The sequence below is a fragment of the Vanessa tameamea genome, chromosome 10, assembly GCF_037043105.1.
Source record: "Vanessa tameamea isolate UH-Manoa-2023 chromosome 10, ilVanTame1 primary haplotype, whole genome shotgun sequence".
Lineage (NCBI taxonomy): Eukaryota > Metazoa > Arthropoda > Insecta > Lepidoptera > Nymphalidae > Vanessa > Vanessa tameamea.
This window is the reverse complement of record NC_087318.1, coordinates 13,194,646-13,215,747: the sequence shown is the minus strand read 5'-3', so window position 1 is coordinate 13,215,747 and position 21,102 is coordinate 13,194,646. Positions and strand designations below refer to the sequence as shown.

At 33.7% G+C, this 21,102-nt stretch overlaps 1 protein-coding gene and 1 long non-coding RNA gene across 2 annotated transcripts in view; one reads left to right on the top strand and one right to left on the bottom strand.

Moving 5' to 3' along the window:
* The window catches only part of LOC113404272 (1-phosphatidylinositol 4,5-bisphosphate phosphodiesterase classes I and II), a 90,533-nt gene that overhangs the window by 43,772 nt on the left and 25,659 nt on the right, over positions 1 to 21,102 (bottom strand). Inside the window, exon 4 of the mRNA XM_064216052.1 lies at positions 16,921 to 17,054. Coding sequence (XP_064072122.1) covers positions 16,921 to 17,054 — 134 coding nt within the window. The remainder of the gene's footprint in view (positions 1 to 16,920; positions 17,055 to 21,102) is intronic.
* Positions 13,355 to 14,037, top strand: LOC135193481 (uncharacterized). The gene is made up of 3 exons (XR_010309261.1): positions 13,355 to 13,480; positions 13,617 to 13,665; positions 13,819 to 14,037. It is a non-coding gene; the product is annotated as an uncharacterized LOC135193481 (long non-coding RNA).

The following is a 21,102-nucleotide window of genomic DNA, read 5'->3' as shown; positions in this document are numbered from 1 at the left end:
ACTACTTTTAGTTGTTCTATTTATTCATTTATTCTTAACCAATCTCGTAAACTATCGTTATTGGGTTCACGCAATCTATTTATATGGGTACTTAAAACTAAGTAAGCGGTTTTTTTTGTAATGCGTAGCTGGAAAACGACTAAACCGATATACATTAAACTTATATCAGAAGACACTACGCGTTTCGGAGAAGGTTTTATTAAACAATATTATAATAAACGGCTGCGCATCAGTTTCACTCGCTATACGTCAACACTACGGCCGTGACAGCGGGAATTTCGTGTTCGTATTATTTATATGTTAAATAAAGGTACATACAGCGCCCATAGCATCTTAAATGCCATGGTTGTAGCGGCTTAAACGTTATAAATGTAATCCATTCTTCTTACAGTGGCAGAGTTTACAGGCGACAAGTTTTAGACCATTCGAAGCTACGCTTTAAAACAAAATTAAAAAATAGGCAGCTTAACCATTAAAGTCATCCAATCATTTCAATCATCATAAAAACTGCTTTCGATTTTCGTAAAAACTTCACATAAAGAATCTTCGTCGGCGCTTCGTCACTCGACCTTGCTCGTAGTCGTTTCTTATAAATCATCAATACAATACACGAATACTTAAAAACACAAACACTTGTGTTTTCGTTTAATAAAGTATAGAAATAACAAAGATCTCCGTAAACAAAACTACGTTACACGCGACAGACGATATAAACAATACGTTCGCTTAAGCAAAATGTCAGACAGCTTATTGAAAAACAACATTAAAGATTCATCGAAACTTTAAATCAAAAGTCATTGTGCCTAAGGTTCTTATATTCTCTTTCCCACGAGACGACACGACAGACAGATGATTTACAGAGACGTTTACAATTGCATCCATAAATCTTCAGGTCAGGGCAAGTTCAAGAGAAAATAAGGCGTGGAATAAATTCAACAGTTTTAGTTTGCGGTCCACTCAATATATAGCGTAGCTGTATCGCGCACACGATACCAGTCACGACAAACTGAGGTAAAATCGTCACCGACTTTTTTTGATCGCTTCGAAAACTCGTTACGTTTTTCTCTCACGTGAAGTAGGAGGTATTTCTCTCCATCTCCTAGGCGGGGCCACGGGTTCGCTTTTGCATCCTACCGTACCGCGTCACCGCCACCCATCGACTTTGGTGAAATGTTAACTTCCTTACACCGTCACACCCCGCCACCATGGGAGCTAAGGTCCGTAACGCATTTAATTCAATGATTCACTTTGTAAACAAAAACATAGCAATACAAAATATAATATGATTTTCGATAGTAACAATGCGTGGCCCGTAATTACCATACACGACGCAACCGATAACTGTTTCAAAAAACACCAATAACTCTACTCTACTTTACTTTACTTTACTGGGCCGCAGGAAAAAGCGGATTTACTGGACGACCACTCTCAGTGGAAATTGAATAATAAATTCGAGACATCGTTTTGGTGTATTCAAAATATAATCGAACCTTGCAGCGTAGAATATCAGCCATTTTAATTTCAAAGTGATTTGTCATGTAGGTACAATATATCAATTTAAATGAAGTATACTGATTTAGTTTTTAGCATAGCCAATTAATAAATTTAAATCTCGTATAAATAATTGATCGGTAGAAGATTATTTTACGATAAAAAGCGTTATGTTAGTATTTGCTAATTTACATGCAGGATAAATAATAATTTATCGTATTTAACTAACTAGGTGTTAGTACTAATTAATATCGATTTGTTTGAAAAGTGGAATTCTGTATTTTACATACCGGTGGTAGCGTAAAATTACATTAAGACTTGTAAAATTCAATAGTGTTATATGGACAGGGTAATGAGTAATAATAGGATATCCTTGAGTATGTGCCGTTTTATAGAATCTTCAGCTTAAAATTTTAAAGAAAATATCGTGACTTAACAAAAATAATGTATTTTTTTACTATTTATCTAGACTTTTAAATTTTCGCGGTTTAAACGTGTCTACAAAGCCAAACACAATTTCAAAATCCGAATTGTTTTCGAGTACAACATACACCACACTCAGACACTCATCAATATGTAATTCGTACCGCAAGTAAATGCACGATGCGTTTTGGTTACGCCGCTTCCATTCTGCAAATTGGACTTCGATTCAGAGCTTCAGTCTAATCGACTGACTTAAGTCAATAGTGACATATTGGGATCGCATTAACATCGTGGAGGAGGTTTTATCTTAAAGTCGGAAGCAGCGTTCGACGGGAGTGACAAAACGGATTAGATTTTTAGTCAAATTAGGATTGAATTGAATTGAAGAGGTCCGGAGAGTGGGTATGGTATGGACTCGCTAAGCTGAAACATTAAAAATCACACTTAAGCTCACTTTATCTTTATTTAAATCCGAAAAATCGAAATCGGACTGTCACTTAGGGAAGCAGTGAAAACCCTTTTAAGAATTAATCGATTCCCGCATTCAGAATTCCTATATCAGATACATCAACATTTTAAAAATACCCCGACAGGGATAGACTGAATTAATAATATAATATATTTTTTATTTTTTCACGAAATATGTTCATTACCTATTGTAACTGAATGTAACTGTATGTATGTTAGATAAATCTTTGTTACACTTTCAACTAGTAGTAGTCGCAGCACAAGTGAACAACTACAAATATTAGTAATGATTCGAGAACCGATTTAACTACAGCTGCCCTTCGGCGGAGTTAGGAGCTCAAGTGTATAAGCAACACTGATAATTCGATGATTCCATAGTCCGTCACGACGGAAAACAGATCAGGTGCAGGAACTTCAACTTTATGAGCTTCTGAAAGCTCGACCGGAGTGGCTTTTAAAAACATGTTTTTAATTAACAATATTTTAAGGCATCAAAGTAAGTACCTTTCATTAGGTATTTGCTTATACGGTATAGCTACGTGTAATATTATTTAATATGAGAACAAAGAGCGGAAACACTCATTAAACGAAAACAAAACCCGTTCATAACACGCATGGAGCTTATTGTGGCGGAGTCATTAGGCGTTTGGAACTGTCTTTCTAATCTATAAAACATCAACGAAGAGAGAGTAATATTGTAAAAGGAAAAATATTCAATAAAATAACCTGCACGTTTGGACATAAGATATTATATTGGAAAACATGCCGGCGCCGCCGCTTTACTGGATTTTAAAAACATTTCGGTTCAGATTTATTCATGAATAAGCAATCAGGGAAAGTTACAGACACTCACGACGAGAAGAGTAAATTATTTTCCAAAAAAATATATTTGTAAAAGATCGACGGTACCTTACACCTGCATCCCCTCGCCCCTCACACGGGCGTAACTATTCATTATTCATTACATAGTATAAAACAAAGTCGCTTAGTGCTGTCTGTCCCTGTGTATGCTTAGATCTTTAAAATTACACAACGGACTTTGAAGCGGTTTTTTTTAATAAATAGATTGATTCAAGAGGAAGGTTTTTATTTTGAGAAACTGATAATTTTAGAGGTTTCTAAAGTGATGTCATAAATAAACACACTTTTTTGCGCTTACATTGCAAACGGTGGCTGAACTCTTCGAGATCAAAATAATGTACTACAGTATTGTACACTTCAAAAAGATTTTCAAAAAAATCCGAGATGGTATATGTCTATCTCTTATTGATTACCCACAATAACCATTTTTTATTCTTTGCTTTTTACGAGAAATAATGGCTTATTTTCGAAGCGATTTTAAGCAATACAGCATTAATCCTTATTCAATAAAGTAACTTATATTGTGAATTTAATAGATTAATATGGCCCTTTACAGCATGTAATTTAAATGAATATTTTCGAAGATATTACAGATTTAAAAAGGCAGGGACATAGCTGTTTGTATTGTCTAATGACTGAAAACTGTGAACGTTGTAAGACATTCCGTAGTATATTTAGTATCAGCATTGCACCCGTGCGAAGTCGGGACGGGTCGCTAGTATTAAATATATGAAAGTTCCGAGAAACGGGAATTCGGAGCCACTTTAATTGACGCCGAATATCCGAGACATGATCAAATTTGCGGAAGCAGAGGAGCAATAGGTGTCGTTCAAATTTGTACAGCAGCTCCTGATTCTCGTCCCCGATCGCTGCCACGTGATCACCGTGTTCAGTATTTCACATTACATTATACTCATTAATTGTGTAACGAGTTCGCTGTTTCGTTTGCAAACACTCGTCTGCATAAGCTACAAGCTTAGTGTCTTTCAGTATAAATCATTATTTAATTCTTCTGACATCATTAGGCAAAATACTAAGGAGACAAATTAATACCACTCGCGCGGGAGATGTAATTTGGCTATTCAACAGTCCGTGACGTCAAACAGGAATATCAACGATACGATACAACGATATAGCAGAACGCGAGCTCTTGGACGTAAATTTCAAGTTAGATCAATAAAACTTTTTTTGACACAAACTTTTTAGTTTTAACCGAGATTTCATAAGTTGTTTGCACTCCAGTGCCGCGGAAACGCCGAACAGGCCTTTACTTCTACATCTGAACATTCTCCGGTCTAGATCGGTACTTGAGAATTCAGTTGGCCCCAACACAACTGAAGGTGGACACCGCGCCCGAAGTAGCTTATAAGAACACCTTTATCACTTTTTCAAAATTATTTCTTTGATCTAATGTTCCTATATAAATTACTAACTAATTGCTTAGATTGTCCCAGTTTACTCGAACAAATAAATTTCAGAGCGCCACATAGATACCCACGTCAAGCTATTACACCTCTTGTGCCTCGACGCACCAGAAGAGTGTTTTTTTTTTTATGTTAGAGGTGGCAAACGAGCAGGAGGCTCACCTGATGGAAAGTGACTACCACCGCCCATGGACATCTGCAACACCGAGGGGCTTGCAGGTGCGTTGCCGACCTTTCAGGAAAGAGTACGCTCTCTTCTTGAAGGTCGTAACGGTTCGGAAAAACCGCCGGCGAAAGCTGGTGCCAGAGTGGTTGTGCGAGGCAGAAAATGTCTTAAAAATCGCGCTGTTGTAGATCTAGGTGGTGTGGGTGATATTTTGAATTTTGGCGAGATGTCCGAAGGTGAATTCAGCAGCCAAATTTTTTTTTAATTTCAAAATTTTATTTAATTTTAAAATTCAAAATTCAGTGTTCGGCGCCAACTCCCCCATTCCTCGTAAATGCAAATTATATAACAAAGCCATTATCCATAAACTTATTGATATAAACATAAATCCATTTAGCACCTTTCGCAAGTTAGTCATCAACGACCTAGTCAGCCTTAACCTTAAATTAACCTTAAATTAAGATTAAATGAATTATTAATAAAATACACTCATGATTATATTTTAGTATTTATATTATTATTAAATTTCGTTAACTTTTACTGGTCTAAACAAATGTTTATATACCAGATTAATGTTTGAGCCGAAATATGTGTACAAACGTTTTAATAGTTCTTTTTTTTTGTTTTTTTCTCTTTTGCTCATTTTTCGTTTTTTGTTGTTGTAGCAAGCAATTGTAATTAATAGTTTAATTAGCATGTAGTGTTTGCTTTTAAATGATTTTACATAATCTATGGATGTATATACCTAATTGTGTATTTATGTAAGAATGACAAATGTAAAAATCGCTAGCGAACCTAATAAATAAATAAATAAATAAATAAATCATCGTGGACCCAATCCTATTATTCTGCTTAACACGCACACAGAGACACAGCCACTGTATATCGCTATGCAAGTAAGAAAACCACTTCCTACTTGGCCGAAAGTATTAATTAAGATGTTTCATCCCTTGACTCTTCAATTACAATTTGGCATTTGCCTCATTCACTTCATAAGCTGAAACACAGCAATAGCAAACTATTGTTGTATCGAAATCGAATCACTAATGAGAATACCCGCTCGCACAAAACCCATGACGACAGCTATTGAGACCAAAAATATTTGGACATCACTTCATTCGACTTCATGAAAATAATAATTATTATTACCTGAATTAAATATACACGGCGAAGTAAGTTTGTTTTGATGATTTAATATTACACAACCTTTGTAATGTTCTAAACATGTTATTTTGGTCCCGATCGCTATCAAATTTGGCACATTTGTTCTCTGACAATCTGAAGGAAATAAGATATCATCTCTGAGGAAAGCTTTTATCATTTATTACACATATAAATGTTTTCTATCTCGAACTTGGACTTTCTGTTTGTAACACATTACAAAATAAACTTTTAAAAGCACTATTTTATGTTATGGATGACAAAGTAAGTTACTGCTAGAAGACACTCTGCCTTAAGCTATCGACTACACCGGTAACCATTCTGTGATTAAACGTCCTTGCAATGTTTTATAAATTGATTTATTTACGGCATCCGAGATAGGTCGCCTATGTGGTCACCTTACCGTCTATAACATTTGCACGCTAAGAAGAATATACACCTTACACAGCCAAAGGGATTTCAACCACGATATCTAAGTAGTAGTATTTCATCTGCTGTGCCTGTAAATATATGCGAATTTTCACAGATCTAATGTATAATAACTCACTCTATATCAAAACCTTGACAGAGTCAATTACGATAACCGGAAGGATGTTGATAGATCTCTCCGCTCAAAGGGGTCGGCCACCCATCCAAGGCACTCCCACCGAGTAAATCATTTAAATACTCAAGAATTATAACAAACAAATACAATGTGTGTATGTATAATTACACTTGATCACGTCCTTCAATCGTCGTAATTCCAAAAGGTAGTTGTCTAACCAGATCCATAACAAGCACCTAATGAAATTACACCGAAAGCGTTTATACGGGAACTAGCGTCGAATTAGATTAAAACGTTAATTGAATGAACTTAACAGGTATACTGTATCGACTTGTCTATCGACAAAATAGATTTACACTTGGATTTGACGATACACGTTTGTTTATTTAACGATTATTCACCCTAATAGTTTGTTTACTTGAACGTACCGATGTCGGTAACGATCTGCCCGATTTAAATATTTATTTTTGCGATACATAGCACGTTTTTTGAGAAAACTTATAAGATAATGTTGATTTAAGCTGAGACACTAAGGCGCAAAACTTTAGTTTATAACAGGCACGTATAATACAAATGAAACCGCGGGACGCAGCTCGTTACGATGTGTGTGTGTACTGTGTACTCGTCTGTATGCTTAGATAACAGTAATCGACTGATTATATCTATTTTAGACAATCTATATCAAACCGTTTCAATTTGTCATTCCGTTGTTTCACCCGCTGTGACCCTAATTTGATATCCTACTGCTCCAACAGTTGGCAACAAAAAATAATTTCCTTAAAAAAAAATATACTATCAAAGCATAAACTAAATTATATTTAAAAAAAAGTTTCGTTCAGTAACGTACACACAATATCGCTCCTTAATGTAATATAAATAGGTTCTAAATTACGACGCTGAATGTTCACATAAACACCGTCGAATCTAAGAGATTCAGGTGGCCCCAATAAAATTATACAAGATAAATAAATATACTGTATAGATCGATTATAGCAAATATTGGGATAAGACGAACGCGTGTCGACGGTCGAGGCCATTATGTCAAGCGTGCAAATACGCGAAAAAATGCGTGTTAATATTTACTCTTGTATCACTATGTATACATGCATATATTATATCGACTTAATATTATATAGTCATTATACATATCTTATTTATTTTTTTAAATTATCGACTAATAAAAATAAATTATTATCAATAACCGTAAAAATATCTCGTTCGTTGCTTTCCAAAGAGAAAAAGAATATCTTCTTTAACGAAATGTTTACGGCAAAAATTTCTGCGGTCAAAATTATCTAAATTGATTTCTTGGGTTTCTAAAAGAGCATTAAAAATGTTTAATCGTAAAACATAGTATAAAACAAAGTCGCTTTCTCTGTCCCTATGTCCCTTTGTATGCTTAAATCTTTAAAACTACGCAACGGATTTTGATGCGGTTTTTTTAATAGATAGAGTGATTCGAGAGTTAGGTTTTTGTATATAATACATAGACAATATAGTTAAGTAACACTAATAATTTTAAAAGTTTCTAATGTGATGTCGTAAATTTATAATTTTTTTGCGCTTACATTGTAAACGCTGGCTGAACCCTACTAGATAGATCAAAATAATGTACTACAGAATTGTACACCTCAAAAATGTCTACAAAAAGTCCGCGATGGTATATGTCTATCTCTTGAAGATAACCCACAATAAACATTTTTTTATCGTTTACTTTTTACGAGAAATAATGCCTTATTTTCGAAGCGATTTAAGCAATATAGCATTAATCCTTATCCAATTAGGTACCTTAAATAAATTGTGCATTCAATATAGATCAATATGGCCCTTTACAGCATGTAATTTAAACGAATATTTTAGAAGATATTACAGTTTTAAAACGCAGGGACATAGCGGTTTGTATTTCCTAATGAGTGAGTGTGTACTTTATACCTATTTGTTATCACTACATAGTATACTGTCTGTCTTTTCCTGTCTATGCTTAAATCTTTAAAATTATGCAACGGATTTTGATGAGGTTTTTTTTAATAGATAGAGTGATTTAAAGAGATTTTAACCTATACAGCATTAATCCTTATCCAATTAAATACCTTAAAAACATTGTTGATTTAATATTGATCTATATGGCCCTTTACAGCATATGATTTAAATGAATATTTTCGAAGATATTACAGATTTAAAAATTGCGGAACGTAGCGTTTGCGGTGGTACCGGCCGGTCGGCCGGGGCGGCGGGAGCGTGCTATAGGCGCGTCGGAGGCCGCGGTTCTCCCTGTAGCACTTTGAATTTAGCAGCGATCGGACGCGGTTCTTATCGGAGCTCTCTAGCGAGGGAAATAACAATCCATACTTCCATACTAATATTATAAATGCGAAAGTAACTCTGTCTGTCTGTCTGTCTCGCTTTCACGCCATAACTACTTAAAACCGATTTAAATGAAAATTGGTACACAAATAGTCTAGAGCCTGAGAAAGGACATTTTTAGGATGAAAGGTTGTAAGTTGTTGAAAGTATTGTCATATCTAGAATTTTTAGAACTAGAAGCATAAAACTTATATTTTAGACTGTACACTTATAAAATAACATATCATGACACCTACTCAGGAGGGAATTTTGGATATTCTACCCCTATATAGGTGAAATAGGAGTTGCACGTTCGTATGGATTTTTTTAAGTTAGAAACATGAAACTTTTTTTTGGGATACTGATTAAAAAGGAGTAGATACTTATTTAAGTGTTTCTGCATATTCTACCCCTACGGGGGTGATATAAGGGTTGAAAGTTTGTATAGCAGTCCGTCATTTTTAAGATAGAAACATGAAACTTTATTTTTGGGATACTGATCAAAAATGAGTAGATACGTATTTAAGCGTTTCTAGATAATCTACCATTAAGGAGGTGCAATAAGGGTTGAAAGTTTTTATGGAAGTCGTCATTTTTTAAACTAAAAATATGAAACTTTATTTTTGAGATACTGATTAAAATTGATTATATACGTATTTAAGTGTTTCTAAATATTCTACCTCTAAGGGGTTTAATAGGGGTAGGACTGTTTTTATATAGGTTAGTCTGGAAATCCGTCATTTTTGAAGTAAGAAACATGAAACGTTATTTTTGAGCTACTGATTAAAAATGAGTAGATAAAAATACGTATTTATGCGTTTCTTGATATTTTAGGCCTAAAGTGAAACCCTATAGGTGTTAACATTTCGTATTCAGGATAGTCTGGAAGTCTGTCATTTTGAAGTTAGAAGGTCGAAAATTTATTTTTGGGATACCGATTAATAATTAGTTGATTCGCTTTAAGCGTTTCTGGATATTCTACCCTAAGGGCTGAAATACACACCAATGTGGAATACAAAGAGGTATTACATTAACGTAACATTTTAAGTTAATTTGTAAATATATTCATATTCTACGCGGGCAAAGCCGCGGGTAACAGCTAGTTATTATATATTATATATTTTGAACTTATTGAAAGCGACTTAATCTTTAATGTTGTTAGTTTAAACAAGTTAAACTATTATCGACAACACCCGCAGTAATTGCAACGTACCGAAGCGATTGATTACACCTTCAACATAAAACAAACTGTTGGAATCGACGGGTAATAAAATGTATTTTGATAATAATTTAAACGAGTCTTTAAACAAGCTTCTTGTGAAAAAAAACTATTTGAAGATTATAGCTCTGTGTCTACATACTCTGTAATGTGTTTTGAATAAAGGCACATCAAACGGAGCGACAGGATTGACAGAGTGCAGAGTCGCGCTCGATGCAAGTGAAAAGTGCTTCGTTTATATTATACGCGTGGGATATTGCAATTAGGCACTCAAATCTTCGGAATTGAAATTTTTTACAGTTGTTATTGACACTCACGTGCAGCACAGGCATAGTACTACCAACGTATACCACAATGTACTATAAGCTAGCTGCTACACGCAACATCACCCGAGAAAGATCGACATAAAAATAAAAATAAAATACTTTATTCAAAATGGTTCTTGCGAGCAGTTTTGAATAGTGTTTTTACATTATTAAATTAAATTTAAAGTCGCTGCGCCCCGCGGGTCGTAGCGTCATGTTATGCAGCCTTCATCAGCAAAGGGTCAATAGAGGTCTATCTAGAGTAGAAACTGCAAGAGCGCATTTAAACAAACGAACAGACTCTTCAGCTTTACCATATTACTATAGTTATAAATTATTCATCGCGCAAGTTTAAAGTGTATGCGTACACACACACACATAAGTACCATCGTACCTGTTGCGCCCACCTCTCACAGACCTCGGGGAAGTTTCGCATTAGAATATTACGTTTCAAACCAGATTATATGTATCATCCACCAGTGTAAGTAAACGTAGCGAGTGTATAAGTGGACCAAGCAGTCTGCACTGTTTGTATGCTCCTAAGGTCTTTGCCTGTTGGCCCCGGAGTACAAACCTAACCTAGTTTTAATATATTATGTACTAGATGTCCCTCGCGGTTTCGCTCGCGTTATATGGGTTTCATCATTTTCGATTGAGTGCTTTGACTGCGAAAGGGTAATAAATAGACAGAACGACTGAATTACTGTTGCGTATATAATATCAGTATAAATTTAATTAAAACACGAGTGATTAAATAGAAATCACTTTAAACGTTATACTACGAGTACGAACGTCAACCATTCGACACAATTTATGTATAGATAACGTCATATAAAAAATCTATTCAAAATCAAATCAAAATATACTTCATTAAAGTAGGCTTTAACAAGCACTTTTGAATCGTCATTTAACAAACTTTATTAAGTGAAGCTACCACCGGTTCGGGATGTAGATTCTACCGAGAAGAACCGACAAGAAACGCAGTAGGTTAATCTTTTTAAAAATACAGTCATGTTAGTTAAATACAATTGTATGTACTATATCCTGCCTGGAAGTCAACAAGTATTAACTCCACGTTTTTTTTATAATCTAAATAGTCTTGTATCGAATAATATGCCTTCTTTACCAAAGTATTTTTTACAAATTATTTGAATTTATGAAACGGCAAAGTTAAAAATGACTGAGGAATTTTAGTATAGTTATAATTTTTATTTTATTTTATTATAGTATTCAAAACGATATCAAACATATAAAGAATGTATGTATGCTTTCATATGGAGATTTTTAATTATGAATGTCCTAGTTGGCACGCGTGTTCTCACTTTATTTTATTTTTTTGATACGCGCATGTTTGTCCATCTCATTAAATACATTCGTAAGTTGTGTAGAAAAATAAAAGCACAATATCTTGTTCAGTTTGATGATTAGATTATTAAAACATACGAAAGAGCTTTCTATCCACTGCGTCGTGCTCGCATAACGCACTTGCCTACACTTTGCCAGATTAGTCGACGTTTATGGTTACTGCTCCACCCCTTAAGGCCGTAGCGTACAGTTATATGGCCCGTAACCTGTCTCAATAAACAGACCATCCTACGCAAAAACATTTTTTCAATCGGACTACTAGTAACTGAAATTGGTGCGATTATTCAAACTCTTTTTTTTTTCATTTAAGAGTTCGACTATATAATATAAAAAGTAAATGATTTGTTTCCAAACTCTGAACTGTTTAGTATAATATATATAGTTTACAGAACGTCAAAAATTTTTTTTACCATAAATAAAATATAACATTCATATCATTGTACGATGAGAGAATGTACAGAATATTCGAGGCGGGCAACGAGGGTGTCTCAACCACGATAGATACAGAAAAACGGCCTTAAGAGACTATCTATAATTTGAAGATTTTAGATTTGTATCTATAGATAATAAAAAAATAGCCAAGCCATGGCCCAGTGGTTAGTTCCCGTGCATCTTAATCGACGGTTGCAAGTTAAAACCCAGGTAAGCACCGATGAACTTTCATGTGCTTAATTTGTGTTTATAATTCATCTCGTACTCGGTAGTAAAGGAAAACATCGTGAGGAAACTTCCATGTGTCTAATTTCAATGAAATTAGCCCAGCAGTGGGACATTTAAAGTCTTGTACTAAGAAAAACAAATTTTGCAATTTTTCTTTTTAAGACCCAAATCTAAGTAGAGCAACTGAAGTTATGTTACTAGAAAATTTAATAACCACTCATTCAACGTCAAAATGCAAGATATGTTTATTATTTAGTCGTTTATTTTGTCGTGTGGTAAAAATTCAAGAGCCAATTTATCAACAGTCAGTTAAAATCTGTCTGTAGAACTATTAACATTTCCACAGTTTTGTTTTATTAAGAAAAAAGAAAGAAAGAAAAAACATTTATTGACATACACACATATAAAGAAAAAAAAAAAATATATATATACAAAAATGGATATAAAAACAATATAATAATAAATAAAAAATAATTAAATATAATTAATATGACACTTGTGTGCAGTCAAAAGGAGACAGCTCAGGCTATGAGGGATTTTTATCCCTCTGCTGATTTTCAGCTGTCTCCCTTGTAGCCACGCAATGACAGTATCAACTTGAAAAAAAAAAAAGAAAAACATTTGAGGGGCACGGGACGCAAGGCGCAGGTCGCGGCCGATCACACCACCGCTAGTCTCGAGAGTGTTTATGAAAAAAAAAAAAAACAGGTTTCGCGCGGGGCGGGGGGTGCGCGGCCGCAACGTGGATGTGGACATAACGGAACACCGTCGACGACCGACGTCAGTGTAATCGTCACCGCACGCCCATGTGGATTGCGTCACGTTGCGTCATTACAAACCTAATATGTTACTTATTCTGTGACGTGTTGTTACTACCTTAAAGTGATTTTATTTGCTTACATGAATTGTAAAAACAATACAAAGTGAACAACAAACATAGTAAAAGCAACACAAAAGAACTACCATAGGTTTAATTGAGATCATTTTTCATTTTTATGCACTAAACGATATTCAGCAACACATAATGCAAATGTCCTGTGCTACTGTAAGGTATGTTTACCTTACAAGGTATTATTTTATTTAGTATATCTGTTAATTATATATAAAATTTAATCTGTGTTATACATTATTTACTTTGAAATATGCATATGTATAATATAATGTAATCGTATTTTTGTATTTTCAGGGAGTGAAATATCATAGGCGAGTCGAGGCAATCCGGCATCCGTGTTCAAGTACCTAAGGAGCAACTTCCGTAATGCAAGATGGCCATAACCGATAGGCAAGTAGTTTATCAAATTATATTGTATAGACAAGATCTATGTCTGCTTTTGTAAATTTAGCAGATGGGTCTTGAATTTTATTTTAAAATTATTAATGTTTTGCAGGCTACGGATAGGCGGTGGCAAGTTGTTCCAGATTTTGCTCGCGGAGTACCGGAAACTGCCTCGAAAACTAGCGGAGCTGTGCTTATGCTGTTTGAGCATGTATGTGGTCGCCCTGGTACCATACGAGGTATTTTCGTCTCTCGCCCATCGCAGTTTTTTGTAAAGGTACAAGGGTTCCTTATTTTTTATAATGCCAAATAAAAGTGTTGCTAAATGTAATTTTCTACGGCTTTCCATCTTTAAACAACCAGAATTATTCAAAAATGACGTGACGTGAGTGCGTGGGGGTATGTGAAAACAATATCGAGCGCAAGCATTTTGAACACGTTGTGTTACGTTTTTAGTTCTTGCAAGTAGTCTTGGTCCAGTAAGTGCATCAGCGTAATTCAGCTTAGACAAAACCAAACTCTCACACAATGTAATACGCAAATCAGTACTCAGTGAGTCACGGATACGATACAGAATCTTTAAACGGTAATAGCAATTGCGGACAATTTCAGAATAGTAGTTTTCAAAGCGTAGATTCTCGTCCATTAAGACACCCAAATTTTTTGCTTCAGAAACTCTCTGAATATTTTCACCCTTCATTTGTATGTTGAGGGTTTTAACAGATATTTTTTTAATTTGATTAGGGGTACCCAGTAACATATATTTAGTTTTACTTGGATTCAGCACTAATGTATTGGACTCAGACCAGTTTGAGATATTACTAAGATCTTCATTAAGCTTTTCTAGCGCGTTATCGGTCTCTGAAGGTTTAAAGGAAATATACAGCTGAACATCATCGGCATATATGTGATAATTGCAATGTTTAATACACTTCGTAATGTCCGAGCTGTATAATATAAAAAGCAGTGGGCCTAGAATTGAGCCTTGTGGCACTCCTCTTTTAACTGAGGAGCAGCCTGAGATTAAAGGCCTCCCATCTTCACACTTCAATTCAACTCTCTGTTTTCTATCAATAAGGTAACTGGAAAACCAATTTAGAGATGTATGATCAAAACCATAATATTTTAACTTGGACAATAGCAGAGGAATATTAATACAGTCAAATGCGCGGGAGTAATCTAGCATAACGAGAATAGTGCCTTTTCCTTCGTCTTGAGCTGTAAGTATGTCGTCAGCTACACAGGCCAGAGCGGTAGTTGTGCTGCGACCTTTTCTAAACCCAGATTGCTCTTCAGGTAGTATTCGATTTAATTCTAGATATTCTGTTAATTGACGACATACTACTTTTTCGAGAACCTTAGAGAGACATGGTAGAATGCTTATAGGTCGAAGATCTTTTAAGCTAACAGGGTTATTATTTTTGGGGATAGGTCGAATTACTGACTCTTTCCACATGTCAGGAAATATATGAGTCATTATGGATTTATTTATTATGCACGTTATAATTCTGAGTGTATAGGGAAGAGACAATAATATCATATCCAGAGATATGCCGTCCCTCCCTATAGCATTTGACTTTAATTATTATTATTACGTAACATCCATCTCATTATATGTTAACTGGCGGACAAAAAGCGATTACAGGAACTTTATAACATTCATATTGAATGCGATGGTCTAGAAATTACTTTGTGTGTGGTACGAAGCTTACAAAATAACTTTAAAAAAAATACGAAAAACATAATCTATACATATCGATATTCGTGGTGGAACCTTTTTGGCGCGATAGAGATAAATTACATGAAGCGCGAGGTGTGGGCAAATCCGACAAGCGCCGCTACGTAGCATAATTTGACGTACAACATTAATATATCTTCATTTTTAATACAACGATGTTTCACTTAACTAAGTAAAACCACTTTAATTTCACTTCCAAAGTAACGAAAACAGTTTTGCCGACATTCAAAACGGCATTTTTCGATGAACGAACAATTCAAATGGAGGCCTCACTAAGGGTGTTCGCTAAACGAATGGGGAATGAATAAATTTATACAGATAAAAAATATATTATTTTAGTTTAAACATACATTTCAGATTTTTTTAAATATATATTTATTTAATTGGTTATAATATGGAATATGAAATATTTGTAAGAAAAAAAGTATAAAGTTACATAATGTTCGATAAAAATGTTTTTATTTTATATAAGGTATAGACAAAAAATTTTAAAAGAATAAATTATTTTTAAAGAAACAAAAAAATCTCAAAATATAGTTTTATGCAAAGCAACACTTAATTTATAGTTTTGAAAATAATACAAGAGTAAGGAAATATTATTCGGAATTATCAAAAGGTTTTTTCTTACGACCTGACTTTGTTTAAGCGAACTGTAATTGTAACCGTTTAGTATTTACAACCTTTTGCTTTTGCCTACTGACTTTTGATTTGCCTTCAACACGGACTACGCTGATTGAACATTACTTTTTCAGTTAGAAGATTAAGATAAAATGTTATTTTTAGTTACATTTTTTTTTTTAAACATTTAATGCTAAGAAATTTATTTTAAGGTCATAGTCGTTTTAGATATAAGATAAAGTAAGAATAATCTTTGAAAGATATTTAAAATGTTATTTATTCGAAACCTTAGTATTACACAATACGTCATATGTCACGAAAATGCCACTTCATTATTGAAACATACAATGTTTCTATTTATTAATGAGGGATATTGTGAGTGTGTTTCTGTGACTTATCGCTGAAAATAACTACTTCTTTATAAGTTAATAAGGCAATTTGCGAATTACCACGATCCAAATCAAAACTAACGACCTAATTTTTATTTAAGACTAAAAATGCTGCTACCTAAAAATTTGAATATGTACCTTACCTGCAATTTATATAAAATTTATTTAAAAAATAACATAAAATTACGTAAAACCAATAAAATATATCGTTCCTCAGCATTCATTACCGTACACTCAATGATTTTCTCCTCGCTAGTGTAACTAAAATGTCATGTCAATTCAAGGTCAAAGTTGTTTATTTACATTCTTTCCTATTCCCATTGGAGTGGAGTGGAGATGGTTGTAAGCTTTTCATTTTTTTAATCTTACCCCTTTTTTGTCTATTTCTAGTTTTATGTTTATATATACATTTGTGTCCATATAAATATATATCTATTATTAACTTAATACAAGTACTGCTAATACTCACTTCTTCACTAGTATTTTCCCTGACTTGTCTGCTTTCAGGACGATCTTCGTGTGCAGCTTTTCTAGAAACTTTATCGTAGGATTGTTGAATTGATTCAGATTGTACGCCAAAGTGAAAAGCTCCTCCGTCCACATCTACGGAAAAACGACATTGTGTGTTAGTTTATTCTTCTGTTTAAGTAAAGACTCTATCGGGCCACCCGCCTAACAAACACCACGTCGTCCTATTTTAGCTCGTTCTTGGCTAGACCGACGTGGCCTTTGGCTTGACATATTTATCCCTCTTGGGTGGAAAATATTTCTTTTTTTAAATTATTATACATTAAAAAAAAACTTTAAAGTATTAAACTAAGTCGATGGTTGCGTCTGTCCGTTCGCAAAATTCGTTTAAGCTGTGAGATAGATATTGTTTCGGTTTACATAATAATTTAAGTGTTTATACAAGTAATGTATTTATAATAGTATAGTATTTTAATCGTTTTTGAATAATTGATTACATTTTATTATGAACAACAATTGATTATTATGGATTGAATATAATCCTTATTAAAAAAAAAGAAGGCTTTTTTTTAATATAGATCTCTGATCAAACTTTAACTTCAAATTAAATTGTGATAAGTGAGTGGCAGGCGAACCTACTCAGACGAGCTTGTTCAATGAACTATAAATATAAAATATATATATTGGTTCTATTCCGAAAAAGGCTATCCGACGGGACGGTTCCGTTCGACAATCCAAACGTGGACACTTAATAGGGAGATCCAACTACTAGATTTTACTCCATAAAACACATCGTGATATTCGGATGTTATCGAAGCACATGTGTGCAGCTATTAATTGTACATTAAACTGATCGTTAAAATTTTACATACAACTCTAAAATTTCCGTTCATTAAAATACTATTGATAAACAAAATTAGTGAATAAACAAAAGCATAAAATGTAACATTTCAATAATATCAATTTAAAATTGAGTGTTTTTACATGTTTAAAGGAATTCAATTTTTAAATAGTAATGATCTTTACTGTTCTTGTCCTTAGAAAAAAGAATCCTTCAAAACGACGGCAAGGATTGTTTTATGACAATCTCAGTGAGTATGAGCAGATGACTCATACGAATCATATCCAAATGTACCTTTTTCCATAAATAAATCTCATTTTATACTAATTCTTTCTAAAATCGACCCGTGGTATTATATTTCATTTAATAAAAAAAATCTTGCCTATATTTAAGAATATATTCTGAAAAATAATTCTAACATAACCGAAAATGCTTTACTAAAAAATTTAAGCTAAAAAAAGATTTAAGCCCTAGATTATGTGTAAATATAATTATCTAGTTTGTATCTCAATAACCATATTAATAATAATATTTCTGGTATAAACATAAAACTAATTAGTTAGCTTCGTGATTTTTATCGATAAAATTTTATTCTTATTAAATTGCATGGCCGTTAATCTGGTGGACAAAATGGCGAACAGGGGTCACGTGTCACATGAATTTCATATAATCCAGTATGGATTGTTTCGCTCGTGGAGCGAAACATTGAAACCAACTTACAAATATTGAAATCAAATATTATAATAAGTTGGAACGATGCCAACTTAAGGCGCCTAAAAAGTCGCCTAACAATGTGAAGGTCGCAGGTTCGACCTTACGGACTATTGCCGACTTGGAAACAAGTACGGAGAGTGGTCTTAACGCGAGCTTTGCGCGTAATTGGAGTGGAAATGAAAATATTAGTGATTTATTATAAATAGTCATTGCTGGTATATGTAAAAGAAGAACTTAGCATATGGATTTATTATCCAAATTATTTGCCATAACAACCTTTAAGCCACTGCACTACGGGGCGAATAAATATAAATGGAAGGAACTACAAATCTTGACAAGAGTATCGTCGCTGAACATCATTTCACATTAGATACCCAGAGATACTGTATTTCTTATTCATCGAGAAAAGAAGAAGAGAGAGAGAAATGAAGCAATAACGACGAAATTAAATTAAAAGCAGTAGAAACAAAACTTGGTTCACTGTATCTGGAAAGTCAACGCAAATCGAGTTACCCCTAGTGGGTACAGTACCGTAAATCATTAGACGCCTGTAGAATACGAAGCCAATTATGAAACCTTTTCCTGTTCGTCTGATTTACTAAAGATAATATGGATTAAATGAGCTTGTATGAATAAACTTCTAGTTTTATTATTTTTATATTACAAAATAGAGAGCAAGCATTTATTTCACTTTTCAGTGTAAAATAAAGTTTCTATACAGCATAATGTGTTTATTAATTTTGTACAGAACTAAGTTTAAAGAACATTTTTTTAATTTGCTTCTTAAAAATGTACTTTTTGTTTCATTATTTGAAATAAAGTTGAGTGCATCTGTGTTGTGCACATATTTGTGTATTCTAGATTGTGATATCTCCTGTGCAGATCGCTTGTCTTAGTAATTAACGTATTCTCGGACAATCGCATTATCCGACTTTGATTTGACTAAATAACCCAGCACTGTTTTATGACTCGTGTCTGTACACTAGCATTAGCACTAGCATTAGCACTGTACACTGACCAAAATTATTTTGTATATATATATTTTAAACAATAGTCACGACTATTGTTTAAAAAATCCCAACACAATTTAAGTTTTTGGTACTACTACTTAACAGTATTTCGTAGATCAACGATCACAACGCATGCCGTACAATGTTTTCCTTCCAACCAAAGTTTATAAAAGTAGTCGCTGATAAAAACGACAATCAATTTGAGAGATTAAATAAAAATCAATGCACCCCACTCCGAATTCCACAATCGAGCTAACAATACAAAGGATTTTCCTTAAATTGATATAAAATATACTTAACAGAGCTCTCTGCAACAATAGACCAGCCGCGGGGAAAGTTTGATGGCAAACTTTTCAATATCCATCGACCGTATTCGAGAAATACTTATAATGACTTTAACACCGAGTCGTTATATCGAGTAGCTTTCCGTCTGCAGATACATTTTCTCTATTGACTGATCGAGACAATAGGAGTAACAAAACATGTCTCCCAATTAATCTTTACATTCGATCTTAGTTTTAAGGACGGGTACAACGTAAAGATCGGTCCACAAGCGGCCGTTATACTTTAGATATTTAGCCTTTTACCGAGAAAACAAACGTATACCAAGTTTGTATCATACTCGTGTATGTACAATGTACATCAATCAATTTAGTTTGTATATGATATGGCCCGATTACAAGTTAATTCATTAAAATATTTTTCCTTTCAGTACCAACATTAAAACTAATGCATCACCTGTCCCTACAATTAATAAATAAAAGAAAAAACCTTTTTAAAAACAAGCATTTATATAAATGCGCTAAAAAGAAAATATAAAACTTAAAACGAATACTTTTACTAACAGTAAAAACTTATAACGTCATTTCACATTTGACACGATTCATATTATGATATAGAAGCTCGTCTTGTTGTTTACGTTTATGTTTTTTAGATTTTCTTATAAAATTCTGTATTTTATTACTTGAAACTTAGTTTCAGAGAATTATGATTATATCCTTAGCTTTCTAAGTATCTATCTATTGAGCATTTTCTATCTTTATTTATAGCGTTTGGGTTGAATATTTTTCATTAAAATTAAATGGGACCATTCAAAGTCTTACCCCCGTTAAATGAATCAAAATCGGTTCGGATAAAGTAACACAAGAACAAACCCAGTAGCTGACTGCTTTGTTTCAAGTAGGTTCAAAAGGGGATGTTTTAGTTAACATTGTCGTAATAATTAATTATCGAGAACAGTCAGATCGAGCGAGGCACAATCATAATTTCTAATATAATGTTATGACTTTATGAGTATTAATATATTAATTAATATTAATACAGTCAATTTTACAAGTGAAATCTAACTGATGTTATTGGACTTTATCATCGATCATCATTAGAATCGACTTGAGAGTAATGGTCGACTTATAAAACTACTCTGTGAAAGTCGATATCGGAAAACCCAAAGGATTTGATCGATTCGAACTGTTAAACGTTTCAAAGCCGTTCAAACTTACTCGTGAATGAATCGTTAAGTTACATTATAAGGAGTTCATATTTATAATATTTGAATGCCAATATCGACTGACTTCGCAATCACGAGTGAGACGACGAGATAAACGACGTTAATAAATAC